This window comes from Salvia hispanica, chromosome 6 (genome assembly GCF_023119035.1).
Source record: "Salvia hispanica cultivar TCC Black 2014 chromosome 6, UniMelb_Shisp_WGS_1.0, whole genome shotgun sequence".
NCBI classification, from domain to species: Eukaryota; Viridiplantae; Streptophyta; class Magnoliopsida; order Lamiales; family Lamiaceae; genus Salvia; species Salvia hispanica.
Genome location: NC_062970.1, coordinates 37,076,215 through 37,099,924, shown reverse-complemented (window position 1 = coordinate 37,099,924; position 23,710 = coordinate 37,076,215). Strand labels below are relative to the sequence as shown.

At 36.1% G+C, this 23,710-nt stretch overlaps 5 protein-coding genes, 4 non-coding genes and 1 pseudogene across 9 annotated transcripts; 3 read left to right on the top strand and 7 right to left on the bottom strand.

The window, feature by feature from the left end:
* Positions 1–302: 302 nt before the first annotated feature.
* LOC125197648 lies at positions 303–411 on the bottom strand. The gene has a single exon (XR_007172181.1). It is a non-coding gene; the product is annotated as a small nucleolar RNA snoR97 (small nucleolar RNA).
* A 425-nt stretch (positions 412–836) lies between these two features.
* LOC125197604 lies at positions 837–927 on the bottom strand. The gene has a single exon (XR_007172140.1). It is a non-coding gene; the product is annotated as a small nucleolar RNA Z223 (small nucleolar RNA).
* A 33-nt stretch (positions 928–960) lies between these two features.
* Positions 961–1,050, bottom strand: LOC125197664. Its single transcript, XR_007172196.1, has one exon. It is a non-coding gene; the product is annotated as a small nucleolar RNA U36a (small nucleolar RNA).
* A 214-nt stretch (positions 1,051–1,264) lies between these two features.
* On the bottom strand, positions 1,265–1,410 carry LOC125197674. The gene has a single exon (XR_007172206.1). It is a non-coding gene; the product is annotated as a small nucleolar RNA snoR134 (small nucleolar RNA).
* A 504-nt stretch (positions 1,411–1,914) lies between these two features.
* On the top strand, positions 1,915–6,341 carry LOC125192607 (annotated as a pseudogene).
* A 2,356-nt stretch (positions 6,342–8,697) lies between these two features.
* On the top strand, positions 8,698–11,041 carry LOC125197119 (QWRF motif-containing protein 3-like). The gene is made up of 6 exons (XM_048095823.1): positions 8,698–9,899; positions 10,007–10,126; positions 10,253–10,369; positions 10,444–10,533; positions 10,612–10,719; positions 10,823–11,041. The coding sequence occupies exons 1-6, from the start codon at positions 8,766–8,768 to the stop codon at positions 10,898–10,900; spliced, it is 1,647 nt and encodes a 548-aa protein (XP_047951780.1). The 5' UTR covers positions 8,698–8,765; the 3' UTR covers positions 10,901–11,041.
* Positions 11,042–11,164: 123 nt separating this feature from the next.
* LOC125197120 (syntaxin-125-like) lies at positions 11,165–12,332 on the bottom strand. Its single transcript, XM_048095824.1, has one exon. It carries the CDS (start codon positions 12,139–12,141, stop codon positions 11,236–11,238), a length of 906 nt encoding a protein of 301 aa, XP_047951781.1. The 5' UTR covers positions 12,142–12,332; the 3' UTR covers positions 11,165–11,235.
* Positions 12,333–12,634: 302 nt separating this feature from the next.
* On the top strand, positions 12,635–14,870 carry LOC125192998. The gene is made up of 4 exons (XM_048090696.1): positions 12,635–12,900; positions 13,048–13,118; positions 14,281–14,364; positions 14,584–14,870. The coding sequence occupies exons 1-4, from the start codon at positions 12,786–12,788 to the stop codon at positions 14,605–14,607; spliced, it is 294 nt and encodes a 97-aa protein (XP_047946653.1). The 5' UTR covers positions 12,635–12,785; the 3' UTR covers positions 14,608–14,870.
* An 852-nt stretch (positions 14,871–15,722) lies between these two features.
* Positions 15,723–19,256, bottom strand: LOC125197037 (H/ACA ribonucleoprotein complex non-core subunit NAF1). The gene is made up of 4 exons (XM_048095730.1): positions 18,976–19,256; positions 17,755–18,645; positions 17,121–17,198; positions 15,723–17,032 (listed from the first exon to the last, which is right to left on the bottom strand). The coding sequence occupies exons 2-4, from the start codon at positions 18,499–18,501 to the stop codon at positions 15,830–15,832; spliced, it is 2,028 nt and encodes a 675-aa protein (XP_047951687.1). The 5' UTR covers positions 18,502–18,645; positions 18,976–19,256; the 3' UTR covers positions 15,723–15,829.
* Positions 19,257–22,199: 2,943 nt separating this feature from the next.
* LOC125197483 lies at positions 22,200–22,644 on the bottom strand. Its single transcript, XM_048096234.1, has one exon. The coding sequence runs from the start codon at positions 22,603–22,605 to the stop codon at positions 22,399–22,401; it is 207 nt and encodes a 68-aa protein (XP_047952191.1). The 5' UTR covers positions 22,606–22,644; the 3' UTR covers positions 22,200–22,398.
* Positions 22,645–23,710: the final 1,066 nt, after the last annotated feature.

The following is a 23,710-nucleotide window of genomic DNA, read 5'->3' as shown; positions in this document are numbered from 1 at the left end:
AAAGAGAGTAGGGGTAATAAACAGCTCGATGATTCTCATTACCAATCTTTCAATAAGGTAACATTTTAAATTACATAAAATGGAAAAATACAACATGAATATGACTTCATTCCATCTACAACAATTCGAACAACTTCAAGATAGTGGAATCAACGAACCGCACTTGAATAAGTAGATACCCACAAGCCTGTAACAAAAGAAAAACCCCAATACTATACAAAACAGGTAGAGCTATAACAATTCAGGTAAAGCTGTGATTTCCTTAGTGGAATTAACATTGAAAAATAGAGGAATTACTCAAAGATTGTTGCGCTGAGATTTAACTCCAGTCTCGTAGAAAAATCGAGAGAGAAGCTGATAAACAACACATGTGATGTATGAGTTTTCCAGACCCTCAGCCAATAAGGTTACAAAAACATGGCAAAGGGTATAGTATAAGTGTAAAACACTAAAAACTCATTATCAAAACAACTCAAAAATTCAAAAAAGATTCAACTTTTACAAAAAATTAATAGCCTCAGCATGTTAATTATAATCAATAGCAAGGTAGATCCACCGAGAGGTTCCCCTACATAAGCAGGACCCGGCTTCACTACACCTCATATACTATCCAACAACCATCACAGGCAATGATTTTAATCTAAAAAGAATATTAGAAAATTCTCAGATATTTCCATATTTTCATGGCAAGATGTAGCAATATCAAGGGGTTCTCCCTTTACAGGGTCTCAATATCACTACACCTCAAAAATGGAAGTTTCATCATTGATTAAAAAACCTAAAGAATTATGAAAATAGATAGAATTATGATCAATGACAAATAAATTGGTAAAAGTGTGAGGTTCAGATAATTATACAGCTCTATCGATCATGAATTTTCTGAAGCAGAACTGGCGTTAAGCTGATGATTCATCATCACAACCATAAATCAAACAGTAGAAAAGTTAAATTGAGAAATATTGGCTCATATTAAGAAATTCAACCATTATTATCAATCTACTTCATCGATTGGAAACCTCGGAAGCGCGGATAATTGTTTAATCATAGCCAAAACCCTAATTATTTAAAAAAAAGGTTGAAATTTGGATTTGATTTTGAAATTTAGCGGACATTTTTAGAGGTACAACAATGGATAGCGTAAACCCCCACGTGAAAGCCGCCGAATCTTTGCCCCTATGACTAGCTCTATTTTTCAATCAAAATCAGAAAACAAGCTAAAGGTGTGGTGAGGCAATCGGATTTGAAAAAATAAATGAAATAGTGAGAATGTCGCCGTTGTTTTGACACAAATAAGCCGTGAAGAAGGTACAGCGGCTTATCTGCAACACTAAACAGCATCGTTCTGGCACGAGCTTTGGGACTTGTTTCTTCATTAGAGAAATTCAGAGGAGCCCGGGTTGCTACATGCGAAAAATGCAAAGATTTTTTCGAAATTGAGCAAATAATGATGAACGAAGGAAAATGATACACGAGGATTTCTGAAATTGAGATCTGGGTGAGGAAGAGAAGAGAGATGACTATGCTTTTATAGAGAAACCCTAATCACAATTGGGTGGGCCGTAGAGGCTAAATTTCAGAGGGCCTGACAATATTGTGAAATTAGGAATTTTGAGATGTAAACTACTTTCCCAATATCCAATTATGAACCAATTTATAAATAAATGAAAATATTTTCATTATATGTGATTTCAGATTTTTGAACGACACCACAACTGTTTGTCCATTCTTGCTATCTTCGTGAGTCGTGACCATGTCCTCAAATCAGATGAATGGATATGACTCACACTAACAAATACAGGAAGTGTCTCTATTTTAATATAGTACAAATATAAATATTTTTATTTTATTTTGATTCTTTGGTTTTCTAGAAAACAAATTATATTTTTCCTAGTACCAATCTCTTTACGTGGAAACTCAACTTATTTGGTTTATGCAATTTGCTGACAATGAGGCAAGCACTCACCAAAAAATTGTACCAATTCCAATGTTCATAATGATGTCGCTGTATTGGCTCCCTCACTAATCAAATCATCGCAGTCTTACCGCGATACGAACACGAAACCGAATCTACATGAGCTTCGAATTCCACCCATCGAAATCAACCAAATTTCCAATCGGAGTCAGCTGAGTTCGAATTGATGCTGCTGAGAACCGTCAATTCAGGTTATTATCATCTCCTAATTTGGCTCACCGCCGAATATTCGACGCCTATATGGGCAGTTTTGATTGCCGGAACATTTGTCGTCGTCACTCTCACCCTCTCCATCTACCTCATGTTCGAGCATCTTTCCGCCTACAAGAATCCGGAGGTCCATTTCATACGATTAAGAGTTTTTCCTATCTTTCAGTTGTTAATTTTGTTGGCGATTTGATGATTGCAAGAGCAAAAGTTTTTACTTGGAGTGATACTAATGGTGCCATGCTATGCTGTTGAATCAGTAAGCCTTTTGGTGTTTTTTTATTCTTTTTCTGTTTGGTTGAGCTGATTGAGGAGAATGATCGTGAGTTGTTTTGTTGATTTTGGTTGGTGGTTGTGTTACAGGAGTGGAAATTTAGTGTGTTGGAATATGTTTATGTTTAATTGAGTTTGTTTTTAGTTGAAACGACGAGCGAAGAGAACTTATATGGTGAAAGATGAGATGGTGCAGCAGAGTTATTTCTTAATTCATTGATCACATTGGTGAAAATTTTAAACGTTTGAGTCTGAGAAGTTTCTATCCATATTATAATTACTGTGTGGTGACTGGTGAATCACCTGAGATTAGTAGATGATTCTCATGTCGAAACACTATGTTGCAACAAGCTACAGTGTATCGGTATATATGCCAATAGTAGCATTGGGAATTTATTCACTATTGACTCAAAATGTGTGTGTATGTAGCACCTTTTTATCAAGTTTTTGGTGTTTGGGAAGCTTGTAGAGTGTCCTATAATTTTATGGTATCATTGACCATTTACTATCACATCTCTGTAGTGGAACTGATATGGGAGCATAGGTCTTTTATTGTTTTCAGCTCTCAAGTTACTCTGTAAACTTCTTAAAGTGCATATGTAAACTTAAAAGCTGTGGGATTTAATGGCCAGATGAGAGCGTGTTTTTTAGCATATAATTCAAATATTAAGTAGATCTCCATATTGGTTGTCTTGTAATGCTTAGTACTAATATTCAACTCTTGAAGGTTTTATCTGGGTTCTTTTTTCACTTATGCTCTCTCAACTACTTCCCACATTGATTCTTCTTATTTATGTTCTTAGATTTTTTTGTTCCGTACTTTTTTTTGTGTGTGAATGATGCTAATTCTGTTAATTTGCTTTCCTTAAGACAACATTTCTCATGGGATCACTTCTCATACAGTCATGTAGACAGATTAATGACTGATGATATCAATTAATTTTATTGAATACTTCTATATAAAGTAGTACATCTTCCTGACTGACATCACATTAGAAATCTGCTTGGCTTCATTCTTTACTACTAAGGTTTTGTGATGATGAACGTTGCCTATGAAATGTTTAGTCAAAAAATCCTCATTTTACTTCTTCTCAAGCATGGTCCTCTGTTTGCAGTTTGTCTCGATGGTACACCCAGCAATTAGTTTTGATGTTGGGATTGCACGTGATTGCTATGAGTCCTTTGCCATGTATTGCTTTTGGAGGTATCTAATCGCTTGTTTAGGTATATCATAAAGCTTACCCTTTTAATATCGAAGTTCTTTAGTTAGAGTTTGTTATTGCACATTTTATCCTTTTTCTCACATAAGTTAGTAGATCAATAAAGGCTTCTGAAGAACTTTTATAAGATTGTGGTAGTTGACGTCACCCCTGGCCATCAGTTTTTTTCCCTAAACTAGACTAACTAACTAGTTTGTCAGAACAAATTCAACCTATTTTCACATGGTGGATTAGGCGGAGAGGAGGGAGCAATTGAGTTTATGATAAGGGAAGGACGAGCAGGTATGAAAGCACCCCTACTAGATGATCATGGTCATGAAAGGGGAATCATAAAGCATCCTTTTCCAATGAATTATATCTTGAAGCCTTGGAAACTTGATCAATGGGTTTATCAGGTTATGAGGATTGGAATTGTTCAGTATGTAAGTTCCATCCTCGTGTGAAATTCTTTAGTATGTTCTGTCACCAACTATTTGTACGCTTTAATCTCGCTATGCCTGACCAAGTTTGGTATACTTCTATGGCAGATGATAATAAAAGCATTTACCGCCATTTCAGCAGTAATTCTCGAAGCTTTTGATGTGTATTGTGAAGGCGACTTCAAATGGAACTGTGGGTGCGTTATATCCTTTGAATATTTTTAGTAGCTATCTTGGAACTTGTTTTAGATTAGCTGTAACTCTTTAGGACACGAAGGAGGGATTTCAAACGGGAAGGTGGAAGCTGAAATAAATGGAACATAGCAATAATAGGCAATCATGTTTTTCTTGGGATATGCTAGTCACTAGAGCGAAAAACTTATGCTACCTTTTGGTGAACCACTCTTTGAAGTGAAATTATACTTACAAGCTAGTGGGGTGATTCAACTTGTTTTAATGAATTTGTACTCCTTTGTGTCCTGTTTAATGAAAATTTATATCATTCATAATCTGCATACACATTACACAATATGCTACTTCTGTTTAATATCGATTCATTTTGAAGTTTTTTTCTGTTGGATTTATTTCAAAGTGAGACTTTTACTACTATTTGAGTGGCTTAAATGGATGTATGAGAAGCCTAAGTACTCTTAACACTTCGTTGTTTTATAGGTACCCTTATATGGCCGTGGTTTTAAATTTCAGTCAATCTTGGGCTTTGTATTGCTTGGTTCATTTTTATGCCATCACAAAAATTATATTGGCACACATTAAACCTCTGTACAAGTTTTTGACATTCAAGTCAATTGTGTTCTTAACTTGGTGGCAAGGTGTGGCAATTGCTCTATTCTACACTGTTGGCTTATTTAAAAGTCCGATAGTTGAGTCATTGCAATTTAAATCAAGTGTTCAGGACTTCATCATCTGCATAGAGGTAATTGTTTTAAGCTGACTTATTTGTTTTGACAGCAAAAAAGAATCTTGTCGGGGCTTCCATTGCTTATTACAGATATCTAGATTTTGATAGATACACAATCTGCTCAATAGTCAATTTCTTATTGTATTCTAGTTTGATGTGGTCTGTGCAGATAATATATTGTGTTATAAATGTTTGCATATTCATCCAGGACAGATGGGTCTTGCTTCTGCGGTTCACCTTTATGTTTTCCCGGCAAAGCCTTATGAGTTAATGGGAGAAATCTTTTCTGGAAGTGTTGCAGTCCTAGGAGATTATGCATCCGTGGATTGTCAGCTGGACCCTGATGAGGTTAGGGATAGCCAACGTCCCACAAAGCTGCGCCTTCCTCAACCCGACTATGAAGCCAGGAGTGGCATGACCATCAAAGAGAGCGTTAAGGATGTCTTTCTCGGTGGTGGTGAATACGTAAGTTCTTCCCTCTTTATTTAATACACATCTCCTGCCCAATATCGAAATTATTCCTAAATGTGTATATATAGTTGGATTGTTGGAGTATAGTATACTCACAAACCTATGCTTCCTCCCAAGTTCTGTGTCAATGATAGGGCTTGATAAGGTGTCGTTAATTTCGCCTGCTGGATGTATTAAAATAGGCTTCCCGTTTGCTCTGCAGATTGTGAATAATGTGAAGTTCACAGTCACTCAAGCAGTAGAGCCAGTAGAGAAAGGAATCACTAAAAATCAACCAAAAGTGGCATATGATCTCCGAGAACATAAAGAGGGAAAGGACAACCAAGGACGACAACTGCATTTCCTCATTGGCACAGCCAGTGATCCGTGGAATCGACGATCCCCTCCTAAATGGGAGCTTCAGTGACAGCAGTAGTAGCTCAAGGAAGAAGAAGAAGAAGAAGAAGAACCGAAACAAATCCGGGTACACCAGCGCAGAGAGTGGCAACGAAAGCAGCATCGACTCTGCGTTTGGTGGTTACAAGACTCACGGTTGTCGCTGGCTTGTCAAAGATTAGTGAATGTGTATAACACCGATTGAATTTTCGTTGAGCCAGCTACGTACCGCCACAACAATTGTAATTCTGATGGCTGGGACTATGTTGTTCTGTATTTGGTGCTTGATGATCAGACCAAGGAATTCGAGCTATTGAAAAAAACTATAGATTTTCTCCCCCTGTTTGAAATTATTGTATAGAGAAGAAAAAAAAGAAAAACCTCTTCTATATGCCACACACTACATAAACAAGAAACCATTGTTTGGTCATGAAAATTTTAAATTCTTCGTACAATAAGTAAAATAAGTAATTACATATGGGTGACGTAATGATCCTATTTTTCATGAGGAAATTATGTGTTCTACTTGTAAATTTGATCATATCATCAGTATATTATAATCAACTCAATGACTTAACGTTCTGCTTTTCATACATTCGAAACTCGAATGTTACTTAGTTGTTTCTATTCGTTTCGTGAGATACTCGCAAAGTTAAGGCCTTAAGGCCATATTTGGTTGTCAGGATTCTATCTGATAAAGTAATCTGATTCCTTATATTTTTAACCTGTGTTTGTTTCAATTTTTAATTAGACTGGAAAAGTAATCAGAATCCTAGAACAAGAAAAGTTATTACAACTTTCCAGGATTCAAAATCCTAATTTTTCTTAAGGATTTTCTTTTCCAATTTTAGGATTCTTACATATTTAATACAATATATTATTATTAGTATTATTATTATTATTAAATATAATATTATAAAAATAATTTAAAATTATAAATTATATTTAGTTTCAATATAATAAATAACTATAATTAAATTTATCGTAATTATAACTGTATTATTATAATATTTACATATAATCGTTATTATCATTATAATAATTAATAATTTATTAAATAATTAAAATATAATTATAATATAAATGATATAATAATAAAAAATAATTATTACTATTATTTCATAAATTAATAATTAATCAATAAAATCGTAGTAAAATTTAAATTATAAAATTTATTTAATTATAATATCCGCAAATATTATAATAATAATAAAAATAATCATATTTATTATTATAATCATAAATATAATAATATAATTATTACATTTGTAATAATAGAGCATGTAACTATAATGACAATTATATTATTATATATTATGATGGATGATCCATATTTAAACTATCCATCGTAATAATAAATATAATAATATAATTGTTATCATTTGTAATTAATAATTTATTAAAATTTTTATATTATTATTTCTTTTTATAAATAAAAATTAATATATAAAAATAATAAGTACCATATTTTTATTATTAGTTTGGTGTTTAAATCAAACATAAAATACAAAATAGTTTTATTTTATGGAATAAACAAATTTATTTTTTGTATTTCAAGACGTACAATTTATTTTTCAAGTCAATTTCAGCTTCACCATAAAGTGGAACTGGGAGAGTATTTCACACAATGTAAAGTCTGTATTTGAAAATGAGATTTCAAAATTAAGCGCTGAATAAAAAAAAAGGAGCAAAGTTAATGTATGGTAAATCAAAATCAATTCTTAAAAAAGAGAGATAAAAAATTATTAAAGTACTAGTATAATTTATTTTATGATATCCTTAATTATGACAATTGAAATTGTATGTGTTGAATATGGAAAAATAATATTGTATTTTCCCTTTAAAAAAGATTAATTTATTCTTTAATTTTGAAATTATAATATGAATTCGAATCAAGAGATGAAACAGGAAAGTAATCCAAAGTAAAATCTTGCGAATCTTAAGGGGTTACTCTCACTAACAAGCATTTGCATCTCTAGATTACAAATTGTATCTCATTGAGATTCACGAAATCTCAAATTTCAAATATTTTTAGATGCAGTTCAATGTATTCGATATCATGAATATACGGTAGTAACATATTTCGTATAATAAAATAACTGTGTGAAATTAAATGTGTCGAGATTCAAATTTGGACATGTTTATTTAATGTACTCGATGTGAATTGAAACAAAATTAAAATCTCCTGCATATCGCCAGTTGCCATGAAATCAGTAGCTTTAAACTTAAATACTACTACACCAAATGAAATGTTGATAGAGTAAGAGCCAACACGTTTAAAGTTTAATATAACTACTTCCCTCAAATCAAGATTGACTCTTGACAAATCCCCCTTAAAACCCATGATTAAATCGCACCTAATATACTCATATATTCTCAAACTAAAAAGAAATTAAAAAATACCCCACTTAAAATATGCCGGCTAAGCTAAACAACTTCTTTCTCTCCACATATACACACAAAAAATCAAATTTGAATAAATAAATAAAAAAAGTGTCATTTTCAGTTGTACTCTTATTTCTAAGGAGTAATTGACTCGGTAACCTTCAAACCAGTTAAAAAAACATGGATTCCCTAAACTACCCCTCGAATCAAACCAATCCACCAAATCACATATACCCTAAATCCAATTTCTTCATCTCACGAATAAATTATGTAAATGAAAATTCCAATCCATCCTTTGTTACCTCGTATGGTCAAATGTTCAAATTCAAAAACGAAAAAAAACAAATAATGTACCATTTTCCATGCAAGGGCATTCCCGTCATTTCATAATATCCACAACTATATAAAACTCGCCGGCTTCCGTATCTATATTGCCGCCACTTTTATAGCAACGCTTTATTTTACTACTTCTCTTCAAAAAAAATAAAATATAAAAAATTCTCACCCTCACTGCGTGTTACGATATGCAGAGCCACGGCGGCGGCGGCGCCACTTCGAAGAAGGCGAAATCGAGAGAAGTGAGCCCGAGATACCTCTCGCCGGCACCGACCACGCCTTCTTCTTCTTCTTCAACCTCAACGATCGATTATCACCGCGGCAGCCATGAATCCCCAAATAGCACTCTCTCTCCAATAAAACAGAAGCCTGATCAATCGAGAAAGCCTAAAACCCTAGAAAAAAAATCATCGGGCTTTCTCCGCGGGCTTTGGCCCTCATCGTCGGCGCCGAAGAAGAAGGCCGAAATGCTCGCCGATCTCATCGGCGACGAGAGGCGTGAAGAGTCGAAGCAGCGGAGGAGTAAAGCCAAAATTGAGCGGAATCCGCCGCTGGCTCTCGGCCGGCACCGGAGCTGCACCGAATTCAGGCGGTTCGGGAGTCAGAGGGAGAGTTCGAAGGAGAATCGCAACCCAATTTTGGGCGGATCGATGCGATATTTGGGGAAATTCAAATTTTCCGGTACATCGCAGTCGTCGGAGGAAGACGAAAATATCATGCCGGGAAGATTATCTGTTGATGAGGTGGCGGTGAGAAAGAAATCTTTTCCAAAACACGTGTCCGAGCCCGAATATTGCGATTCGGGCTCGGAATCCAGTGATACCGGCCCGAATTTTGATTTCTCGCCGGCGTCGTATATGGCCCCGACCGTCAGCTCGAGAAAGCACGGGATCGATGTGCCGTCGCGATTCATGCAGGATCGGTCCCGGCGATGGAGTGACGGCAGCAAATATTCGTCGGAAAATATTTCTAATAATAATAATAGTATTAATAATTCTCCGAAGATTTCAAATTTGAAGCAGGGGAGTGGAGGTTGGGCCGGCTCACCGGGCTCGGTGAGAGCTCCGTTAGGTGAAAATAAGGGGAAGGTGGCGGAGAAGCCGCCGATGAGCCCCTCGAGGGGGAAAGGAGTGAGGAATATTTTGAATTTGGGGATTGAATTGGTGACGGGGAGGAAATCGTCGTCAAGTTCGTCGGTGCTTGGGCCGGGCTCGGCCGAGAATGTGCATCAATTGAGGCTGCTGCATAGTGGGTTGGCTCAATGGAGGTTTAGCAATGCAAGATGTGAGGTTGCTAATGAGAATTATATCAAAGAATGTGAGGTATAACAATATTTCAATTTCGTATTTTATTTCATGAAGGTTTTGTTGGTAATTTAATTGTTGATATGTGGTCGTTGATTTTTAATTTGTGAGGTTATTTTTCGTAGGAAAAGTCCGGACATGTTCAAATTGCCATTTACAAGCTTCAACAATCAATTATACAAAAGAAATTTCAGCTTCAAAAAGAGAAGTTGGAGATGAAATTGGATTACATAATTCACTCTCAGGTAAATTATATAGTTTTTATAATTTCATTATAACCGTTAATATATTAATTTATATATGTGACCTATTTTGAAATTATAGTATTACTCCTCTCTACTTATGAGTAAAAGAATCTTTACATCTAACAGATTAAGGCATTGGAGGCTTGGGCAAATATGGAAAGACAACATTCAACAGCAGTTTCAAATACAACAAATTGTTTGCATTCTGTTGTTTGCAAATTACCCCTCGTTGATGGAGCAAAGGTAATATTTATTTTTTATTCCAAAAATTAAAACATGCACTATGAAATAGGAGATTAAAAATGAATAATTTGCAGGTCGAACCACAAATGACTTCAGTTGCTATGTGTCATGCATCAAATATTGCAACAAAAATCAACATGACGGTTGCTACTTTTCAACCTACGGTAATTAATTAAGTTTCTACTTATTTGTGTGTGTATGTGACTTTATGTTTAGAAAAGAAATAAGTTTGTATTGTTTAGGTTGAGAAAACGGTGGAAGTTGTAGCTGAATTAGCAAGGGTGGCTATACAAGAGAAGCTAATGTTGGAAGAATGTTTGGAGCTTTTCAAATTCATTTCTGCATTGGAGGTAATTAAAATTTTTCTATATAATAATTAGTTATTACGTAATTAATTTAAGTTAAAACTAGTAGTAATTGTTTGTTCGACTTTATTTTTGAATTTGATTGCAGTTGGAGGAGAGGCATTTGAGGGGTAGCATCCTGCAATTAAGGTTGAAGGAGCAGCAACAGCTAGGGATGTTGGCGTAACATCTTACACACACTAGTCAATTTAGTTAAATTTGTAAAAGTAATGAAATTTCGTTTTAGAGAATTTGTATTTTCTATTAGAAACAGGAGTATATAAATTCGAACACAAATTATATCGGAATCCGGCAATAGAATGTAGATTCATTCATTCTCAACCAAAGTTACAAAATCCAAATCCAACAATTACTTGCTAAACAACAAAATTTTCCTGTCTCGGAACGCTATCAAAATTCGATCATTTTGAAGCTACCAAAGAAAAGAAAGGAAAAACCATAACCTATATGAATATATATTACACGATTAATTAAATTACACACAAAAATCACAATTAATTTCTATATCAATTTCGCCATCACAAGATTAGACCATAGCGGGAATGTTACAAAAATAATGAGGATTATAACAAGCAAAACGGCGTAGTAATACCACTTTCTTGACTCCTTTTGGATCTCACGTGCGTCCTGCAGCTGCTCCGTCCCCCGCCGCACAAACGAGCTCGCGTGCGCCACGTGGCTCTCGATGTCGTTCAGTTGCTGCCCTTGTGCCTCCACAAGCGCCGCCATGTCGAGGAAGATCTGGTGGAGCTCGATGAGATTTTTCTCGATCTCCTTCACAGCATCGTGCCGCTCCTGGATCTCGGAAATCGCGTCCATTATTTGGCCGCGCCCTTGCTCTTGGATCGCCTTTTGCATGAATGACTCGCTCTCGCCGCTCGAGATTAGGTTCTCGATAAGATCTTCATCGGCCTTTTGCCCGGTGACGGTGAAGTACCGCCGCCCAACAGTCTCCTTGTACTCCTCATTCATGCGGGCCCGCAGGCCCTGGAAGTCGTCCATCATGGTCTTCAGCTTTTTCCCTAGTCCGCTGACCACTGAAGTCCGCGTCCTGTCAGCTGAAGACCCTGGGCCACAGCCTGGGACCCGCCTGTTGGTGGCATTGGACTTTTCCAATGCCTCCAACTTGCCTTTAATGAGTTTGACCCGCTTCAAAACCTGTGCCACGTCAGCATCCATGCGGGCCCGCAAGTCCTTCATGGTCTTGGCATTGTGGACCGTTTTGCTCTCCTCGTTGGATTCCTGCAGCCGCTTGTAGAGCTTCTCGACATCGCCCATGTCTTTCTTGACATTCTCGACATCGTCAAAGAATGTATCGAGGTTAACGCCCTCGATGCGGCCATCGCCACCCGCCTCGAGGTCGTTGCCCTGGGCATTTTTGAAAGAATTTGAGAAGAGATCGTTCATCTTGGCCGCCTATTGGGAAAGCCGAGTGGTTCGTGAGTGCTTGTTGCGGTGGCGTTGGCGGCGACAGAGTGAGAGATGTGTGTGTTTAGATTAGGGGTGGCAGGTCAACAACTTTTCTTGCTCTCTCCGGACTAGAGTCGCATGGTAGGGTTGGAGGGAGAAGAAAAGAAGAGAAAAGCCAAGATTTCATGTGGAAATTATAAAAAAGTGGATTTGTATTTTTTTACTATTTCAGTAATAAATTATGGAAGACTTATTTTTGAGTAGTTGAGATAGTAATGGACACCCTAATGTTTAGGTCTATTTTGTCGGAGAAGGATGTGATTGTTTTCCTTTTTTTCATTTGGTTTCTTGCATTTCAAATGGGTATGAAAATAGCATTAGGTATAGTGCAATTCTTGCATTTCAAATGGATATAACATAAGCCATTAGGTATGGTAAAATTCTTGTACACATAAAAATAGCATAAGGTGTTGTAAAAATTATTCTACTAGTAAATTCCTAAATCACACTTTCTGAGCGTACGACGTCGTTCCTTCTGAAACCCTTTTCCACAGTCGCATCACAAATCTGTCTCTCTCCTTTGAACATTTTCGGTTGTGAAAACCTTCGATCTCCTCAAAAACTAGACGTGGTAACAAGCAATGGCCACCTCAATTGCCGCCATGACGGCTCGCAGAGCTGCTACTCTTGCTCGGCTCTCACCATCCACTCGAGCCGCTTCTCTGGTTTCCCGCCGCGGCCTCGCTGGCACAGCTGGTGCTGATCTGAAATCTTTATGCTGATTTGTTCGTTAGTGTTAGTCTTGCGATTGGTGATTGTTGTGTATCTGATTGATTAATTTTGATTTTGAATCTGCTTGGCGTAAATTAGTTTTTTTTACTTGACAATGTTTTCGAATTTCAGACCTCCATGGGCCACCGAAGGTTAATATTTGGGAAGACCCGATGAGTCCGTCCAAGTGGAAGGAAGAACATGTGAGTAAATAAAAACTCGGATTTTTGCCAAAATTGTCAACCAATTATGTAATTAGGGTTTCTGGATGATTGTATGCTAAAATGAATGCATATATGGAGATTGGAAACCTTAGGTTGTGTTTCGATTGCTTGAAATAAAAATGTTATAGAAGAGTTATGGAGGATCAGTAATTGAGTAGCGTTGCTTGCTAATGTCTGAATTGCATGATGTAAATTTTCTAGTTACTTGTTGCTATCTGGAGTTATTCCTTGTGTTTTACGAATCGATTGATATCCATACTCCATAGACATAGTCATAGAATATTTTTATTGTGGAAGCTTCAATTTCTTGATAATCTTTGTAAGACAGATCCATAGGAATAGGAGCAAGGATCTGCCATGTACTTACTAGGCACTGAATATTGAACAACATTGAATTTCTTCGTTAGGAGTAAGTGATATTCTTCATTAACTAGAAGTGTGAAAAGTAGGAGTGCATTGGTGCCCTTACACTCACAAAAAATTCAGCATTTCCTGAACAATGATTAAATATAAGCTATCATGAAAAGGGTAAAGGATAAGAGAATCAGACTATAAAGTTAGTAAACGCACATGAGGCATTCCTGAACAGTGATATAAGTCCTTATCTGGATAATAATTGATTTTTGGGATTTATTGAAGGTTTGTACTAGGAAGTTCTTTATTTTAGTTTGGATTAATTTAGAGGGATAGGCATGAATGCATATGCTGGCTCTTTATAATGGGCCAAGATCCTGTAATTATGATGTGGTTATGTCCTGATTCCAAATTCTTATGAATTCTCAGCTCATTCCTATGGTCAGCTTGCTGGCTAACCCCCTCAGTTTATAGATTCTTTCACAAAAAATATGGAGTTGAACAGTTATCATGCAGACTAGTCCACACAAAATGCATGTTATTGTTTCACACAGATAACTTGTCAAGTTTTTGCCTTTTGACTTTATGTCATGATCACAATTCACAAGTATCTTGTCTCATGAACATGAAGTGTGTTTACTAGTAAGTTTCATTGAGTCTCCGACCTCTGTCTGCTCATGTTAAGTGTATTAGTTTTTGATACTTGCAAGCAGGGTCTGTAACCTTCTCAGATTGCTTCTTAAACGTTTGATATTTATTTATAATTACATGTCCTTTTGATTTGTAGTTTGTGATTGCCTCTTTAACCGGGTGGTTTACCCTTTTCTACGGTGCTTACAAGGCTTTTAGTGGAGGCAAGGACAAAGGAGAGGTATGTTTCTTCTTCTGAAAATACTTAGATATTGCAGCAATTAATAGGAGCAAAGCATGTTTATGTAGAATGTTATATATATGTGTATGTGCGTGCGCATCTGCATCTACTTAGTCAATAAATACAGATATAAGTTATATAACCCATGTTGTTCCCCTGTTTTTGATTTTTTTTCCTGACTTGCCTGCAATTACATTGATTTTTTCATGTACTCTGCAGAAAGTAGCAGAAACAGCACAATAGGACGGCGGTTCAAGTTGCTGTTAATTTTTTCTTCTAATAATATGTGCTTCAACTTATTGTTTGTGTGAAGAAAGTTCATCTCCACCTGGTTTCTGTAATGATCATTAAGAATATTCAGCTGATTGATTTCTCGACGCTGTACTTTTTCTGGTGGAAGAATGGATGTCCTCTCTTTCCCTAGTCGTTTTCCTGTTCCAACTACATCTTTCCAGTTGCTTGGGAAATTTTCTGATAATAATGAAAACCATAATTTTGTTTTACCATTGCTAGTTTGTCACTCTTTTGTATGTTATGGTTCCACTTTGGAACTACCTTTTTAACTCCAAATTTAGGTGTGAAATTGGATAAGTGAAACCAGGTTCGAGATTTATGATCTTTAGACATCTAATTTGTTTATGGTATCATGTCAAAATTTTCTCTAAAAATGATTGAAGTTCGGATTTTTTTTCATGCAATCTGAAACTCTTGATTTTTGTCTCTATCTATATTTACAATAGTCTTCGTCTTTTTTCTCTTTAGTTTTTGAAATTGAGGGATAATATTTTCGAAAAAATTGTTGTACTTGGCCTTTCAGAATGCCGGAAGTATTCTGCTATCATACGAATATAGATTCAAAATGGACTAAATTAGTAACAAATTAATCCCAGCCTAAGGAAAAATATTTTTGGCATGGTAATAATATATAACTCGTTCATGACTTGTACTATTGAAACAAATTAGACAATGCAACAGGAAATTCTAAGAAGAACAATGATAAACCAAATGTGAAACTTGATCAGTAATTTGTCTCTGAATCTCGAAACTTTGTACTAATAATAAATTAATAAATGCCTAGAAATATATCTTTCAGACACTATTTCTACTTACATATTTGTCCAAGAGTTTTCATAGAATAAATTAATAATAGAGACAATCAGACAATTAAGTAAATACTAGTGCCATTTTACGGCTTGTTCATCCCAACAAAAAGAAAAAAACAAATTCTCTCTTTAAGTTCATGATCTGAATTCTTGTGAAAATGAATGCTGCATGGCAAAAGGTGTAAATAAAACATGTTTTAATTGGAGCAAAACTTGAAAATTTGTGGAGAGTAAAGCTCACATGAACCAAAAAGGTGAACATGAAACATGATTACATATTATACAACATGTAACTACAATTAATAAAAGGTTCGCAAAGGGAAGAACAAAAATTTGACAGAATAATTGGAATAAAGTATTTCTCACGAATGCCCGCCCCTGCCCCTGCCACCACCATTACGCCCTCGGCCCCTGTGATGTCTTCTTCCACCACCACGCCCTCCATTGAAACTCATGGACGGAGGAGATGGCTGCAAACCTACACTATCTTGGGATCCCTGAGACTGGACTGCTTGCTCTCCGCCACCATTCAGAGGCTGTGGTGTACCTTGCTGGCCTTGCACTCCAAACTGAGGCCGTGGTGGACCTTGCTGGCCCTGCACTCCAAACTGAGGCGGTGGAGGTGGACCTTGCTGGCCCTGCACTTCGAACTGAGGCGGTGGAGGTGGACCTTGCTGGCCCTGCACTCCAAACTGAGGCAGCGGTGGCCCTTGCTGGCCCTGCATTCCAAACTGCAACGCATTCTGATCCATAGGCCAAGGTGGATTCATCCCACCAATATTTTGTAGTCCAACCATTGGATTAAAGTTTGGTGGCATCCCGGTGATCATACCAATTTGCTGTTGAAATGGTGCACCCGCTGGGAACAGGTAGGGTAGGTTTTGCTGCATCCACAGCATCCCGTTTGGCGGCAATCCAGCAAGAAGGTTTGCATTTAGTTGCTGATGTTGCAGAAACCCATTGTTCCAACTTCCAGTCGGAGCAGGAAAGGCCGGTGCTTGAGGGCTTTGCTGGAACGGAGGAGGAATGGCACCTTGATCACCAAAACCCTGCCTAGAGCCCGATGAACCCTGGTCTTCACCAACACGAGGAGTTTGTGCAGTAGAATCACGGTTATTGTTCCAGCTCCCGTTCCCTTTCTGATTATTCTGCTGACGTTTCTCCTTCCTCTTGTTTCCGGGCTTGGAATCATTTGTTCCCCTTTTCTTCATCTTCATCATTCTCTTGAACTCGGCCTCTTTCTCGTCATCCGAGAATTCAGCATCCTCATACAGCTCTTCGTCGTTCTCATTAGATGCATCATACCCTTTCTGGTAGAGATTCTTGTTATTTAGTACATGATCTGCAAACTCTGCAACGAACGAGATCAAGGTTCCTTGTTGGATACCAGTAGGGACTTCCTCCTCAGAGTTGTATCTCACAATGTAGTAAGGGTTCTTCACAGGCCCAAAGATTTCATCAACAATCCCCAGAGGGGATCTGCTATCAGTAATCCAAAGAATTGAGCCTTCATTGAGAGGATTGTGTTTCTCGACACCTTCCACAATCACTTGGGCACCAATCATCTGTTCAATGTTAATAATACTACTCAATCCAAGAAAACCAAATCAAGAAAACATTATCAATAAATGCAACATAGCAAAGCAGTTTTACCGACAAAACTGTTCCAACTGGAAGGGTTTGATGATGTGGTTCCAAGGTCACATCAACAGAAGGAACAGGAGGGAGATCCTGCATAATAAGAAAGAAAAAGTAGAACAACATAAGCTTTGTTTCACATTAGGAGCAAATCTGACTACAGATTACAGAAAGCGAAACCATGAAAATGCATCCATCATAAGATAACTATGAGCAGTCATCTGTTGACAAATGACAGATATTGAATGAATTGTTGGTTCCAAAACAACACGTTGCATGGTAATGGTCCTTGCAGAACATAGACTTCCATAGGGCATGGCAACTTTCGTTGCACGAAATGAAGGTATCTCACATAACACAGATATCAAGCATCAAAGGGCACGAACAATACCTTAACCAAATGATTCTTTTCTTAGGTCAAATCTAACTCAATTTTTTTGGCATTTTCTAAAACTTGAAGATTAATAAAATACACATTCGACAATTCCCTCGTACTAAAATTTTCAATGTTTCATAAGTAAGCAGCATTACAACACCAAATTGCAATAAATAAGACACATACATTAGATGGAAATTCATGCATGATATACAGATATAGCAAGTGTTTAAATAACATAAATCCACCAAATTTACAGACACAATCACAAACCTTGAGCTCATTCTTAGATTTGATCGGGCCACCTCCGGCACCACCCCCATCCTCATCTTCAACATCACTCCACGAAACCATTTCTTCTAAATCAGACAACAAAATCTCACCATCTTCCATCTCAGTCTCCTCATCACCGCTACCCTCTCCATTCTTGCCTGTATTCTCGCCATCATCATCGTCCTCACTGGAACTAGAGGAAGACGAAGAAGATGATGAATCAGACGAGCTCTCGTCTTCATCTTCACTCTCATTCTTACTCCCATCTCCATCATCCACACTCTCATCAACCTTATTCTCATTGTCACCAAGTACCACCACATCACCATCACTCTTCATACCATCACAAGTACCAATTCCTACTTCCACACTCTTGGAGCTGTCTTCCGTGACAGCTTCTTCAACACCACTAATCTCATGGTTCAATGAAGTAACAACTTGAAGAACACATAGATTTTTTTCTGTTGCACCATCTAAGCTCACTTTCCCAAGCTGCTCCTCAACCAAACACCCTAAATCCCCCAAGTTTCTGCCACTACTCTTTTCAATACATTCCTCAACATCACCCTCAATTTCTCCATCTTCCAGCTCTAAACCACACAAAGGTTCTGCCTTTACAGTAGAACCCTCCAAAGTTTCCCCCAAAACGTCAAATTCCTTCCTACCATCAACTAATTGACCTCTAATGGATTCAAAATCGACCACTTCTTCCACTAAATCAGGCATATTCACACCGACGCCTTCCATAAACCAGCCGCCAGGGGCTCAACGTCAAGGAACGAATCAGAAAATGATGAGGGGAAATGGTCAAGCTCTGGAACAAAGAGTTCAGTAGGTTTCTCGGTGAGGTGTTTCGTCCTCTTCCGGGTTCGGTCCTTCAACAGCGGGAGTCTGCAAGAAACCAACCATCTTTAGCAGTAGAATCTAGGGTTGTTGAGGTGGATAATTTCATGGTTATATGCATATATGAGGGGGTTTGAAAACGGAAAATCAGCGAGGTGAATTATAAGTAATTAACAGAAGCCCAGTAAAAGACCAATGGATTTTCTACTGTACAAAATTTTGAAGGAGACAGCCGAGTTCAATCTAAACAAAGAATATATTTTTCACATAAAACAAATGACAGTAGTATACATCAACATAATTGAGCACTTGGACAACGGAAAACAGAAAAACAATGAATTCACAAAAAAAAAGGAGAAAGGAAAAACACTCTTTTACCTGGATTTTGTCCTCAAAGATCTTCAAATCGCGCCTCAGACCTTAAATATCATTCATTCTGATTCTCCCGTCGAATTCCCACTTATTGCTCAAATTAGCCCTAAACCCCTATATCCCCATCTGAAGTTCAATCAAATTGCGATTTTTGGAGGAATTTTCACATAATCAAACGGTGATATTCACCTGGAACTTGCTTCAAATCTGCAGCAATAATTTACCTAATATTCCTTAAACCCTAGGGTTTATTGCACGGTATTGTACCAAATTACCAATATTGAGTTGCCTTTTCCATATTTTTGTTTTATTTTTTATTTTCTTTTTCCTAGTGTGGGCTCCATCCATCGTGGCCCTAGTTTCGGCCCGATTTAGATTTCAAGATTCCGACCTAGCACTATTTAACTATTCCTCTCTATTTTGATATTTTGATTTTTGGACCTATTTAAAACATGAGTGAATTTCATGATTAATCCCAAAAATAGGATTTGCACCTTTTAAGTTTTTCAAGTAGGAAAGTTAAGTTTAAGGATCATGAAAACGAAAAATTACATATAAAAATATAAAATGTCTCTGATGACTATTTTGCGTTTGCTCCTGAAACTATAAATGGTGTATGAGTTTTTTTTTTTTTTTATCTCCATTTATTTCTTTTATGATACATTGATCATTTAGATGCCATATTTATTGATGATTGGATTGATTTTATTTTTTCTCTCTCTTAATTTACACATCATTATTAGTGCTACGATACCTATGTGTATGAATAGATGACATATTTATTGATGATTGGATTGATTTTATTTTCTCTCTCTCTCTTAATTTACACATCATTATTAGTGCTACGATACCTATGTGTATGATACTTACCTTGTCCTATAATAAATGTCACATTTTTCTTTTTTTTATTCAACAAAAAGATGTCACATTTACATATAAATCCTCTCTCCACCCCAAGGAAGATGACTCCTTCCTTGAGCGGCACGAGATTTTATATAACTTTATTTTGTGTGTCAAGTGGAGAAAGTGAAGTAAGAGATAGAGAATAAAATAGATATAAAAGGTGTTTTCATTTTTAGTAATGAGTCATATTGGTTGGGACAAATCAAAAAGAAAAATTTGTCATTTTAGTGGGACAGAGAGAGTGTATACTATTTTATCTTTCAACCTACTCACAAACAAAATCTCCTAAAATTTCGTATCATTCATCAAGTATGTCATATATTAGTATGATTTAATTCATAACATCTTTTTTTAACCTACTTGAAATTAAATACATATGCATAAAATAAAAATCAAACTATTAGTCTTCAATGGAAGTCACATTTGAAAGGATATAGGTAAACACCACGCAAAAACAGTTTTCATGAGTACTTTTTATTCTAGTAAATGGATGACACAGTTGGATGAACTAATTAAGATCTCGTTGTAGTTTCTATAAAGCAAGAATAAATCTTATAGTCGTGTAAAATTTACAATATATGTTGTGTCAATTGTTATAGTACGAAAGTTATTCTTTCCGCATTTTAAACTCAAAATTTAAAAAACACAATCATTTAAAAGTTATGTCTGCCCGTGGTTCTAGAACAATACTATTATATAGACATACACTAAAGCTAAACAAGTATTACTACATATAGATGGCCCCTACACGACACATAACATACTTAGTGGTGCAATTAAATTAATTGATGTTTTGATAAATGCAAAACGAATATACGAAGGCGAAAAAGGGAAACCCAAAATGAATGGCGACCCATAACTTAATTTTGGCAGTCAACAGAGGAGAGTTTAAATGCAGCCAACTATCACATATCAATGGCGGAAATATGTTGCCATGCATCTATGTTTCTGCCAACTCAACTATTAATCAATTTCCAGCATACTATAGATATATAGATGATTATTAGTTTCCGATTTCCATATTCGTACACGTGGTATTGCATTTAATGTATACACCTAGATATTTCTACCCCAAAACTCAATCCTTGCTTACTTGCAAAACATACTTCTCTTTTGGCATGTACAGTGGTTTAGGTGAGAATCTTGATTACCATGTCGCTATCTTTTGATACATACATATATATACATATATATATATATATATGTATGTATGTATACATATGTATTACTCTCTCCATCCCCGATTAAGAGTCACACTTTTCCATTTCGGTTCGTCCCCAATTAAGAGTCACACTTCATTTTTACCATAATTGGTAAGTAAGTATCGCATTCCACTAACTCTCTTCACTCACATTTTATTATAAACCAATATAAAAAAGTGGGTCTCAAATTCTACCAACTTTTTCAACCAACTTTTCTTTACATTTCTTAAAATCCGTGCCCGGTCAAAGTGTGACTCTTAATCGGGGACGGAGGGAGTAATTATTACTAACTCAGTCCTGAAAATTTATCCCATTTTTTTTATTTCTGTCTGTCTCCCAATATTTGTCTCATTTCACTTTTACCATTTTTTGTAGTGGACCCCATATTCCACTAACTCATTATTACTCACATTGTATTATAAAACTAATATATAAAAGTAGAACCCATAATCCACTAACTTTTTCAACTCACTTTCAATTACTCCCTCTGTCTCCCATTAAGAGTCACACTTTTCCATTTCGGTCCGTCCCCGATTAAGAGTCACACTTCATTTTTACCATAAAAAGTAAGTAGGTCCCACATTCCACTAACTCAATTCACTCACTTTTTATTATAAAACCAATGTAAAAAAATGGGTCCCACATTCCACTAACTTTTTCAACCAAGTTTTCTTTACAATTCTTAAAACTCGTATCCGGTCAAAGAGTAACTCCTAATAGGGGACGGAGGGAGTACATTTTTTAAAACTCGTGCCGGGTCAAAGTGGGACAAATTTGGGAGACGGAGGTAGTATCAAACTATAACATGCATCTTTATCTTATTACTCCTATATACTTATGAATAAGTACATTTTATTAAATTTTATTACTAATATTTATATTTAGTTATATGTATATATGCTAATCCATAGTATTTCAACCTGATTAGCAATAGCATGTACCATATTGGTTCGACCGATTAAACAATGAAGTGATAGTTTCGTAAGTTAGTTTGCTTACTCATGCGGTTGTTAGAACATTGGGTAGTTGGTATGTACTCCTTTTTTTAGATGGGATGTAGTAGCATTTATTTAACAACAAAAGTGTAGAGAGAAAAACATTGTAAATAAAATTTAGACAAACGAGTTGATCGGCGACTCAAAGGAAAAGCTTTATTTACAAATTTCTTCCACTTTATACAACCAACAATGAAGTTAGTACATCATCCAAATAAAAATAAAATCGATAAACCGCCTAGCTAAACGATTTCACGGGCATTAGCCATCTCAAAAATAAATGGACTAGTTAATTAATATTAGAGGCGGCGGCGGCGGCGGAGGTGAAATTACCTATATGACTTGAGAATGGAGCCGCAAAAGGTACACACGATAGCTCTCCAAGTCCTCCAGTAGAAGGGCACGTAGCAGAATCTGGTGGCCGTCTTCATGTCCGCCACGCTCGCTCCGCCGCCGCACCGCGAGCATATTCCGGCCGCCGGCTTCTGCTGCCGCACCTTTCTCGTCTGATCTACCAGAAAGCAGAAGCAAACCATTGTATTTACTATTTTAATTTCATACTAGAATTGTTTACCTTTGAGTGATGAATTGAGTAAAAGGATTTGATAAGTATTTATAGGCGACGGAGGTGTGCAGCATGCAATCATGATTGTACGTTGACTTTTTTTTCCTAATTTAGATTTTCTTTTCTTTTCAATGGGACTTGGCCAATTAGTGTTTTTAATCATTTATTTATTTCTGCTGTGTTATTAATTTTACTGCCCTGTATGGTTGGTTGCTCCGACTTCCCAACAATATAAAGTCAAAACGATAATTTATTACTCTTGTTGTTTTAATATTATTATTTTAATTTTTTTTAAGAATGTGTGTTTTTAAGTCTTTATACTCAAGTTTTTAATCTTTCATTTGACCTGTAGAGGCAAAATATTACTCGAATCTAATAGTTTTTGAAGTGGATAATTTTGCAAATGTTCATTTATGTGAATGCACAACTAATGGTTAAGAGTTAAGACAATTGTAAAATGATTAAAAAATCAGTGCCAAGCATTAAAAAATCAATTACATACTGTATTTAATTGATACGCGAGGGTATATATCATTTGAGGACACGTATACATTTTATTACATTTTTCACATACATCTGGTTGGATTATTAAATGAGGTCTGGGACAGTTAACATGTTCAGAAATATTTGACTATTTAATTAATATCTACATACAATTCGTTTTAATAATAGTGCTGCAACCTATTTCCAAGAATAGAATTAATTAAAATAAATCCCTTGATCAAAAATATTTTCAACTATGTTTTAGAATTAAAATATTTTAATAAATATTTAAAAATAGTCACATATAGCTTAATGTTTTGGTTTGCTCTTAATTGTCTGATTGACAAACACAGAGTCTAAAACTAAATTCACTCACAAGTTTAGAAGTTTGTGATTGCGAATTAAGATTAGTTTTGAGACAACTGTCGTCAAATTAGGATAAATATGGTTGTGAATTGGAGTCACAAATTTTATTTTGTTTGATTTATTAAAATTTGTTTTATGGGGGTGTAAAACATGTCCTCTTTCAGCTGCCAAGCCAGGATATTTTCGTTTATTTAAACTTCAAATCATAAATATCAAAATACAACTTT

Bases quoted from the DNA above. Each gene is read 5' to 3' on its own strand.
- LOC125192998 (XM_048090696.1), top strand. From the start codon at position 12,786: ATGGCCACCTCAATTGCCGCCATGACGGCTCGCAGAGCTGCTACTCTT. The intron at 12,901-13,047 runs GTGCTGATCTGA...TTCGAATTTCAG, and splicing joins CGGCCTCGCTGGCACAGCTG to ACCTCCATGGGCCACCGAAG. The intron at 14,365-14,583 runs GTATGTTTCTTC...TGTACTCTGCAG, and splicing joins GAGGCAAGGACAAAGGAGAG to AAAGTAGCAGAAACAGCACA.
- LOC125197483 (XM_048096234.1), bottom strand. From the start codon at position 22,605: ATGGTTTGCTTCTGCTTTCTGGTAGATCAGACGAGAAAGGTGCGGCAG.
- LOC125197120 (XM_048095824.1), bottom strand. From the start codon at position 12,141: ATGAACGATCTCTTCTCAAATTCTTTCAAAAATGCCCAGGGCAACGAC.
- LOC125197119 (XM_048095823.1), top strand. From the start codon at position 8,766: ATGCAGAGCCACGGCGGCGGCGGCGCCACTTCGAAGAAGGCGAAATCG. The intron at 10,127-10,252 runs GTAAATTATATA...TACATCTAACAG, and splicing joins ATTACATAATTCACTCTCAG to ATTAAGGCATTGGAGGCTTG. The intron at 10,370-10,443 runs GTAATATTTATT...AATAATTTGCAG, and splicing joins CCCTCGTTGATGGAGCAAAG to GTCGAACCACAAATGACTTC.
- LOC125197037 (XM_048095730.1), bottom strand. From the start codon at position 18,501: ATGGAAGGCGTCGGTGTGAATATGCCTGATTTAGTGGAAGAAGTGGTC. The intron at 17,199-17,754 runs GTTTGTGATTGT...CTTATTATGCAG, and splicing joins AATCTAAGAATGAGCTCAAG to GATCTCCCTCCTGTTCCTTC. The intron at 17,033-17,120 runs GTAAAACTGCTT...AACATTGAACAG, and splicing joins CAGTTGGAACAGTTTTGTCG to ATGATTGGTGCCCAAGTGAT.